The sequence below is a fragment of the Macrobrachium rosenbergii genome, chromosome 12 (genome assembly GCF_040412425.1).
Source record: "Macrobrachium rosenbergii isolate ZJJX-2024 chromosome 12, ASM4041242v1, whole genome shotgun sequence".
Lineage (NCBI taxonomy): Eukaryota > Metazoa > Arthropoda > Malacostraca > Decapoda > Palaemonidae > Macrobrachium > Macrobrachium rosenbergii.
This window is the reverse complement of record NC_089752.1, coordinates 30218079-30228883: the sequence shown is the minus strand read 5'-3', so window position 1 is coordinate 30228883 and position 10805 is coordinate 30218079. Positions and strand designations below refer to the sequence as shown.

Sequence of the window (10805 nt, the reverse complement as noted above, 5' to 3'; positions counted from 1 at the left end):
GTTGGTAGTTATTATTGCGTCCTCCGACACGGAGGTTTTGTTTTCCTGCTTGTCTCTTGGTCTATTTGCTTCATTGCAGGTATGATGCCAGACGTCTTGCTATTATTTAGTTATTGTCTACTTCTTAACAACATTACGCAGAGTTGCATTGGTTTTTTCGAAAATTTAACCAAAAATGTGGCTTTTAGGGGTCCAATGTCAAATAAGAATTTAATCTTGGTCGTAACGTTTTGAAGAATATGAGATAGGGTGAGGTCAAGGTTAATTTCAAAATCATTAGGAGGTAGAGACTTCATATTTGGCAGTTATAAACCACTAATGATTTAAATGTGCATAAGAAGGTCAAGGTCATACTAAGAGGTCAATGTTTCATTAGGAATTTAACCTTGGCCATTAGTTTTGAACTGAGCTAAAGAACTCTCATTTGTGCCCTGCATCCTCCATCAATGAGGCTGAGTGTAGAGGGAAGTCAAGGTCAGTATCAAAACCATATTTATAGGTTCAAAGGTCACATAGGAATTTAATCTATCCTTGTCTATAGCTTAACTTTTGAATCATGCGAGATACACGTCGTGTATGATAAACATTCTTCACTAATTCAGCTCATGTGCAGATTGAAGTCAAGGTCATGGTCATACTTGGAGGTCGAGGGCCAAATAGTAATTGAGGCTACGGTTTACAGTTAAATTTTTGCTCATCTGTGTGTTAGCATGATTACTCCACAATTTTTCTCGAGAGATCTTACGAAAAATTTAATGGAGTAAGGTTACGTGACTGGCAACAGGTGATTAGATTCGTTCCGATTATTCTGGTGGTATCTGGCGTCATCTTTTGTTATCATTATCACCGTGGAAATCAGCAAACGGTAACGTGCGATATGGTGTGCTGATTTCCTTCATGTTAACCCAGGATCAAAGGTATCACGATGATCACTGGTTGCTGGTCGGGAAATTAAATGAAAATCGCTGAATTGCAAGTTGTGCTAGTTTGCGCAGGGAAGTCCTTGGCTATGCATATACAGTATAAGTACTTCAGATTTCAATTTCCTTTATTACCTCCGTGACCTAGTTGCTAGTGCTCTTTTGTCTGAACCGGGATATCCTGGTTTCGATCTTGATATGAGATATGATTTTATCATCATTATTATTATTATTATTATTATTATTATTATTATTATTATTATTATTATTATTATTATTATTATTATTATTACTGAGAATTTCTGTCTTACGTCAATGTAGAATCTTCTTGCGACATATTTATTATTATTATTATTATTATTATTATTATTATTATTATTATTATTATTATTATTATTATTATTATGTGATAATATGCATGTAAACCTATCCAAAATTGCGAGTGACTAGGAAGTCAAAAGTCTACAAAATTATCTAAACATGCTTGAATAACGGAAAAGTGACCGAAAAACTGAGGAACTGAATAAATCACCAATAAAAAGAGGGTAAATGAAGATGAAGAAACCAACAGAAAGAGGAATTAACTATGTGCATAAAGAAACAAAGAGGTAATGATTTTATGATAAACTAGTTGACCAACCAGGCGCTGCCCGATAACACTGAATGGCAACCGATAAACTCTCTCTCTCTCTCTCTCTCCTTAACACCTCTACTCTCTCTCTCTCTCTCTCTCTCTCTCTCTCTCTCTCTCCTGTTAAGATAGTTGCTTCAATTACATTACCCAGCATTTTTGACATTTTATATTGCACCCCTTCTCACCCCCCATTCCTACTGAGGCTGAACTGGACTTGAAGGGCATCAGGAGTGTTACTATTCATCTCAGTGACCTCGAAAACTATGGCTTAGGCACTAGTATCTGTCATTTCTGACATTTTATTTTTCACCCCTTCTCACCCCCACCTTCCTATCGGGGCTGAATTTGGACTTAAAGGGCATTGGGAGTGTAACCATTCATCTCAGCGACCCAGAAAAGTATGGATTAGACACTAATATCTGTTGTTTTCTGTTATTCTTACACGTCACCCCTTACCACCCCCCACCCCCCTTGGTGCCAGTGATGTCTTAGCCCCACAGTATTCTTTTCCAGATAGTAAGTCATATGTGTCTTACCTCCACATTATTCTTTTCCAGATAATGAGTCATATGTATTCCAAGTTTGGTTGAAATTGCTCAATGCATTTCAGAGTTACTGCCAAGGACACATGCTTCATGAATTTCCCATCTTTCCTGACCGGTCGTCTTCCTCAGCAGTCACCCAATCTTCCAATTTAATCCGGTATAAAGTGACACTAAATTGACACTTAATATAAAAGACTGTGTTGTGGATGTTCCTACTCTTAAGTTTAAGGAAGTCTGTGATGTTATTTTAATGCTACTTAGATGTTACTTTCCCTTCATTTCCCAGTTTATTTTCCGACAGCAACTTGTTTATGTATAGAGTTATTTTCTGCTTATTTCACTACATTCATGTGCCATTTTCTGTTGCATTTAACAACACTTTTTTCTTCTAATGGATTTGTATCTTTTCTTCTTTCGGTCGATTTGTGGGCATTGATTTTTTTTAATGGAAGCTTGATCAGCAGGTTAATAGAATATTTGGCTTATTTCATGCAAGTGTACGCGCATAATGCCAAAAACAATAATAGCAGTAATAATCTAGTTGTGACCCGTAGATGAGTCCTGAACCAGTGAGTTCCAATTTTCGTTTGTTTTTCATGGCAGTAATTTTGTCCCTCGACACTTCAGTTGACAGCAAGGGTAACAACTATGCAAACAAAGATGCTGACCAGTTTATAGACGCGTCGATGAGTAAGAGGAAAACTAATCAAGTGAAACAAGGGAAGAGTAAAAATAAAAAATTCGAGAAAAACTCTAATGATGTTGAGATCCTCACATTACAACTTTTGTGATAAACACACACATTATATTCTTTCTTTACTAAACCTGACATCTTAATCTAATTTGGGATCCCTCTTCCGCTGAGATAAAAAAAAAAAAAAGAGGAAAAGCAGAGAGAGTGTCTAGGAAGTGAAATGTTCGAAGCATTTCGGTCAGTAGTTGTATAATAAATTGCCACATGAGTATTATTGTCTGAGCAAATGTGTAACGTAAATGTATATTTGTATATGTTATTTGTTTACTTCGTCATCCATAGAGCCTCAAGAATAACTTAGGGTAGTGGAAATGGTCTTATAAAGGGTAATCTGTCCCAAAAAATGTATCAGAGGCCTTAGATGTGTTGGGAACGACGACCCTGATAACTGAATGTAGAATTCACTTTGGACGAAAGTGACACTTGTTGGCTAAGAATGGAGTTAATGTTTATATTTACGCCTCAACTAGGAGGTCAAGACTTGAGATACAAGTAGATAAAATAAAACCACATACAAGAGATCAGTATAATCGACAAGCTGAGGTGCGTCAGTGCTTACTATTCAGGTCTAAAATAATAAAATAAAAATTATGACATACATTCATTTGAAACGTTCGTTATAGCATCGGGTAAAATGTTGAAATAAATTTGATTAAAACATTCAAAGGGTCAGTGGAGCAAGCATGTAATGCCCCTTTCTAGTCCACGCCAGAAAAACTACGGGGAACAAAGGGTTGCGCTTAACCATGGGAGAAGAGGTGCCAACCTGCAAGCCAGTATATGCTTGTATTCAGAGCTCGGGACGAGAATATGTAGATGAGAGAACGTGTGTGGAAATGAAAGCAAAGACGTAAGTGGCAGAATTTCACAGAGGCTCTTTGAACCTCACGGCGTTTGAGGCCATGATGATGATGAGGATTTGCAAACACACCACTCACACTCTAGCAGTTAATGTTCTTCATATAGTCTTCATTTCGGGTTCAAGGCTTTCCGGTGACAAGCGTATCCAAAAGGTGTGGTGAAGTCGAGAGAAGATAAAGGTTATTGTGGCTGTTGCAAAAGCATGTAGCTAATAAAAGCAATCAATAGATTTTATATATATATATATATATATATATATATATATATATATATATATATATATATATACATTTTCTTAAATTCACAAATATTATACAAATATTATTCAATATCCAGTGCACTATACCCTCAGGTGTAACTTATTTCCAAAGTATAGTGAATTGGATATCAAAAAGAAATTTGTATGTTATATTTGTGAAATATATATATATATATATATATATATATATATATATATATATATATATATATATATATGTGTGTGTGTGTGTGTGTGTGTACATGTATATATATATATATATATATATATATATATATATATATATATATATATATATATATATATATATATATATATATATATATATATATATATATGTATATACATACATACATATATATATACATACATACATATATATATATATATATATATATGTATGTATGTATGTATGTATGTATGTATGTATGTATGTATGTATGTATGTATGCATATGTGTGCGCGTGTGTGATCCGTTTGAAACCTGGGTGTTAAAACTTGTCTCGGAAAATTCAAAACAGCTTTCCAATTCATGTTGAACGCCGGTGCATTGATATTTTTTAACAATTACTAAATCGCAAGTAATTCCAAATGTAACCAATGATACAAAAAAATAAAAAGGAGGTAAACTTACCAAAGAATAGATAGCACAGGCGTAGCTCCCCCTCCTGACCGACCTACAGCAACAACACGAGTTCAAAATAGCCATTGTGAAGTGGAGATAGGTGTAGTTAGGGGGGGAGGGGGTTGGGGTATGGGTGGATGACCACCTACAGTAGGATGTATTTGGGAGGTAAGAGGGTGGACCAAGGTTTTGGGTGGGAATTGGGCGCCAAGGACGTGGACCTCTCACACCAGTTGCATCGGGGAACGATCGGAATCCGTTTGCCGGCTTTAGAGACTGTTGTAATATTTAGTGCTTATCTGGTTTTTTAATTTTTTTTTTATTTACTTTTCTGGTTTCTGATTCTTCCCTTTTTCTGTTGCCTTCATTGATGGTTATGCTTTAGCTTTTGTACTTTATTTAAAGTAATAATTCCTGTGGTTTGTTGTAACGAGATTGACTTTTTAGTTTTCAGATATTTTCTTATATCACATTAAACTCCGTTTTTTATTCATAGAATATTTTCATCTTTCGTCATTTTTGCTGTTTGTCTGTTCTCCGAAATTTCACTCAGTATTTTAATGTTCCACTGGGCTTTATTCCTTTTCCAAACGGGTTAGCTTGGTTAACTTTACTTTTGATGATTTCTGTACATTTCCATTGTTAAAAAATCCTTATAAAAATTGATTTTATAAAAGCTTTCAGCCAGTGTCATTAAGAGAAACCCATTCTTAGCTTTTGCTTCACTGTCTTTCTGATAAAGTCCTGATGAAGTTGTAATTTTAATGAGTTGTATCCAAATTTACTTAAATAAAATCCTGCTAAGCTTTATTTTTCGCTGGGTCTCATCCATTTTCACATCAGTGATTATCGTCACAATGTAACAATGAATATTTTCTATAATTCAGTAATATTAAATTTTCAATAATTCAGCCTTGATTCGCTTTAATTTTCTCTTGGGTTGGCTAATTTCAGAACGATCACAGCTGAGTTGTCTGTACTTTTCGTAACACCAATGATAAACTGATTTGCTTCCATGCAGAAATATCCAAAATATAAAAGAGATAAGCTGTTCAAAAAAGTTCTGAGTGATATTCGCTTCCGAATAGAGTTGCCTTTCCTAACACGACACTGTTCAAAACTTTATTCCTCTCCATTCAAAACTCTTGAATACATAACAAAAGATTATACAAGCATTTGGAAAAGTTTCTGTATCATATTTGCATTTTATATACAGAGATTTAAAAATGCTTCCACTTGTTGGAGAAAATGTCCACAACGTGAGGGAAAAGGATGAAGTACAGAAATAAAGTTCCACCAATCTCTGTTGATTTATCGTGGCACTAAAATCTTCTCTCAGAAACTTCTTATTTGGCTAATAATTCTTCGGACTCGGTTAAATTTCAAACGCCTTCTCCTTATATGTGCATTTTATATTTTCTATTATTTCAAGTCTTCAAAATTACCAGTTTCGACTACAGATTTCTTATTTATTAAAACCTGTTTAGTTTAATCATATTATTCTCACGAGTTTGACGGCTTTTCCTGATGATTAAAGTTATCAAAGAGATATCTGTACGGAAAGTGTATGAGAGCCACACAGTTTACTACGTCTGTAAGTCATGGAAGGCAAACTCCACACAACGAGTAAGAGCTGGCGGTGTGAACACTGCTTCCGCCGACGGCTCAGAGCGCACTGGCACTGAGCAACTTTGCTAACCCGGCGGCCAAAACACTGGGGAGACCTGACTGACGCACGTGTAGGATCGGGATATACAGGGGTGACGTCATCAAACGAACATTTAGACATACCAGACCTAAGAAGAGGGTTTTGAGGCCACTATTTTTCATAAACTGTCTCGAGGATACTCTTCGAAAAATTCACGATTAGGGAACGAATTTTTCTTTTTCTTTTTAGATTGGAGTTGATAGCAAGTTACCTCAGTTTTTTCATTTTTTCTTTACGGAAAAACCGGGAATTTTAATTTCCCAGTCCCAAATTAAGATATTTGAGATATACCTCTCAACAGTCACATGCTAATCTCCTAGTGTCATTAGTATAAACATTGATTGGGCAATCTCCTTAGATTGATTTTACCTTTATAATTAAAGCCTTGCACACAATCATTAACTTGAAAACGTTAGTGAAGAACTAAAGGCTGCTGCGTGACTGAATGAGAACAGTAAAAAGGATTACGAAAAAAAGGACTGAAAAATAATGATAACGCAAAAACGAAAAAAAATAACGTTCACAACTGCCAACAAATTAACAGAAAATAAAGGCACAGTGGCATTACGCTTTGAATGAGAAGCATCACATCCTCTTTCATCACGAGCATCAACGTCAATAAAAGATAATTCGCATATTTCCGTCCTGTTGCGCATAAAAATTAATTTTGTGTCTAGTAATCATTAATTTATTCATCCTGTTTTTATATAAATCATTTTCATCATGTATAAACGATTTATTATACACACTTGTAATTAATGCTTGCAATATCTCTGGCAACCGTGATTGCACGAGTAACGAACCCTCATTCATCTACGTAAAATTAGTCATCAGATGGAAAACATCCCTTGTTTCAGGCATATTCGCTCCCCATTTTAATCTTCTAAATTGGAAATAAACTCTGTGGCTGAAAATGCAGCGGAAATGTCGAGTGTGATCAAAATTTTCCTTTTATAGACAAGTCGAAAAAGGAAAATAAACACATCGGTTGAAGCTAATGAATAAAAGTGAAAACGTACATCTGTCTATCGATTTATCTACCTACCTACAGGCATATATGTAAGTGCATTTTGTGTCACTTATGCATGCGTGACTTTTCATATTCACAAATATTCAGCCACAAATATCGTTTAATATCCAGTTCATTATAATACATTCGTAATAACTTACAGCCAAGGGGAATTATAATTTATAAGTGCTTCGTCCCCTGCAGGTTTCGAACCGCCGCCTGGCTCAGAAACAACGATAGAGATGTCATTATCTATAACAGCTGAAAAAAGAGAAAAATAGAAGGAAAAGGAGGTTGCATAAAAAAAATTCATTTAATCCATATGAAATCATACTGCCACTTCTGAGGCGCATGAGGTTTCAGTAAACAAAACAAATGAAAGAAGAAATCACTTGATTGCATGTATGAACTTAACATTATATATATATATATATATATATATATATATATATATATATATATATATATTATATATATATATATATGTATGTATATATATATATAATATATATATGTATAAATAATATATATTATATATATATATATATATATATATTATATATACATTATATATTTCCATTTATAGGGGGTGGAATTCACTCCATTTCATGATCGTAACTTTTCCTGGATCATTTTTCGTTAAATCTGCTAATAAAGTCTACTTTTGTACTTCAGTGTTTAATTCCAGTAGGCCTTTGTTTAAGAATAGTTTCAGTGAGAGGAGTCGACAAAGGAGAAGGAATTTGCTGACCCAGGGCTGAGCCACGGCTACCAGAGACATCTTAGGGAAGTAAGATGATTGATTCTGTTCTTAAAACAGATACAGCAATAAAATATGACCTTATTTGACCTGGGGATAGGGCCATCTAACATATTTATATAGATAGATAGACGGATAGATGGATAGATAGATATGTGAGTGCATGTGTGCATGTGCTATGCATATGTATAAGCCACGCAAAACTACTTTTCGTCGCCCAACAACGTGTCAAGTCAGATAATCTTCGTTAGGGTCTGTCTTGTCTCTTTGCTAATAAAAGAAAAACTTATGAAAACAATGATCATGTTTTCTTGTACGGAAAACTTTTATTTTTGTTTGCAAACGTAATGGCCGATGATTCTGGCAATACATTGCCCTCGTGTAGCCCAGGCATGGAGGGCATCTGAGAAAGAAGTGGAACCGACAGACACAAAATGAACGATGAAATATCATAATAGACAAGAAAATATGAAGCACGAATGGAATTTCAAAGACAAGAAGGTTAGGGCGAATAAACAGCCCTTGAGCTCCACAATGAGAGCCTTACTGATTTCCAAAGTGTAAATAAGAGACATGGTGTGTTGTTAGAGCATTGCGGTTGCAGGATGAGTCCAGAGGGGCACTTCAGGCCTCTTATTCCCTTAAACACTTTACCACCCTTGCGGCGGCTGTTCTTTTCAAGGGGCCATGTTTGCAGAAAGGCGGCTTAAGCTGAAGTCTAAACCAACAAAGCAACAGGCTCCCTGCGGTTCCCGGTAGCCAAAAATAGTTTTAAAGTTCTATCGCTCCACTTTTAGAAGCTACTCCTGAATTCAGTTTTAAAGGCAGAGCAAATCTGTTGACAACAATGTTAATCTATATAAGATTCTTAAGTATTATGCAACACATATATGTATATATATGTGTACAGATATATGTATGTATATATATGTACTGTATATATATATATATATATATATATATATATATATATATATATATATATATATGTAAGTGTATATACAATTTTACTTGTTGTATACAAGTTAAACTCTTAATGTACAAGTCCGAAATACAAAATGAGATATTCTAGATATGTTTAAAATATTCAAGGGGTGCGGATCATAATAATGTACTTTGTAGTCTCTTTTTGTTTTAGCATTGCCAGAGAGACAAAAATGCTTAAAGATATTTCACGTTACCTGAAGATGTGTACTGTGAAAGGAATTCCCGTAGATTTTCTTACGAGCATCGTTTGTTCGTAAATGGGAATTGGAACAGTAACTACGATAGTAAATACACACATATATGTCCACCAATCTTGACACGGTTCCTACTCTCAACATCTGAGGAAGAAGATTCGCTATAAACAAGCTCATTCAAACCCCTCTTGCTTTTTCTCCGTAATTCGACTGATTGATCAGTTGAATCAATCAATTAGACCGCTGGTTCGAAGGTAACGGTGGCAGAATAAGAGGATACGAAGGATTAGGCCAATATTAATCATGTACTTCTCCGATTACTCTGAATACGCGTGGGTCCTCAAAGAAAACGAGGTCCTTCATGCACAGATGTCAGTTTCTTCTGCTTAATCATGGGGTTTGCCCGTTTCTCTTTTTTGGTTATAATATCGATCATATGTAATCGACCTTCTTTTCTTTGAATTTCACTTACATGGCATCATATACATTTGTCCTATTTTTATGGCATTACCTTTTTTTAGGTTGTCTTTATTAATCCATCATTGCGCATGAATTGTAAGATGCTATTGTCCATTTATTTTAGGTAGATTTTCTTTTCTTTTTCACAAATTACATCCTTTTTCCGTGAAAGTTTGATCAGAAAGTTCATGGCCTTTTAGGCTTGTTGTATAGGATGTGAATAAAGCTTTTCATGGGCTGCTGGTTGTACGATCAGAAGGAGGCTCAAATTAAGGAAAAAGATGTGGACGTCTGAGGAAACATGGGATATTATCAAAAAGAGAGGTGAGGCAAAATGAGGAGTGAGATGCAGTTTGCTAATGATGAAGATTTTGAATTAGCAAGAACCAGGTACTTAAATTGGATTCAGAAGTTAAAAGACTAACTAAGAGAGATAAAAGAGGATCTGTTAATGAAAAGTTGCGGAAATTGAAAAATTATCGAATAAAAATGATGGTCAGGGCCATAGGGAAGCATATAAAATAATTGGAGAGGTGAGTGGCAGTGTTAGTAAGCGTAAGGGTATATCAGTCTATTTCTGAAATCAGAAATAGATGGAAAGAGCACTTTGAGACAGCTCTTAAGTCTATATTAAGTCTGGGATGACTTTGGACGAACTATGTGCTGGCCTGTCAGTGGAGCTTCCACTGCAGGTGCATTTGTGTTGACATTGGAAGTTTGCTCAGTTGGATACAGAGAGCTATTTGCCCCCAGAGGAGGATATACCGCCTGCTCAGGAAGATGTACAGTAAATACTGATGAAGGTGAGATCAGGCTAGAAGAAGTAGTTAAGGCAATAAAACAGTCATTAGTTAAGGCAATAAAACAGTCAAAGAATTAGAAGGCATCAGGAGAGGATGGTTTATTCCCGAAAATGTTTAAGGTGGAGAAAGAGAGATTAGTATTTATCTTGAAGATATTATTCATTGAGATATGGGTGGCTGGGATAATACCATCAGGTTGGAAGAGTGGTGTGATCATTAAAGTTCTAAAGAAAGGAGATCTGAGTAGGTGTTGTAATTGGAACGGAGTTACTTTGTCACCTGTAGCA

At 35.2% G+C, this 10805-nt stretch overlaps 2 protein-coding genes across 9 annotated transcripts in view; one reads left to right on the top strand and one right to left on the bottom strand.

The window, feature by feature from the left end:
- The window catches only part of LOC136844489 (uncharacterized), a 190819-nt gene extending 184544 nt beyond the window's left edge, over window positions 1–6275 (bottom strand). For both annotated transcript variants that reach the window (XM_067113775.1, XM_067113776.1), the window contains exon 1: window positions 4608–6275. In XM_067113775.1, the coding sequence (XP_066969876.1) occupies window positions 4608–4682 (75 nt within the window). In that variant the 5' untranslated portion in view covers window positions 4683–6275. The remainder of the gene's footprint in view (window positions 1–4607) is intronic.
- Window positions 1–10805, top strand: part of Alg-2 (Apoptosis-linked gene-2) — a 279592-nt gene that overhangs the window by 142571 nt on the left and 126216 nt on the right. The window lies entirely within an intron of this gene.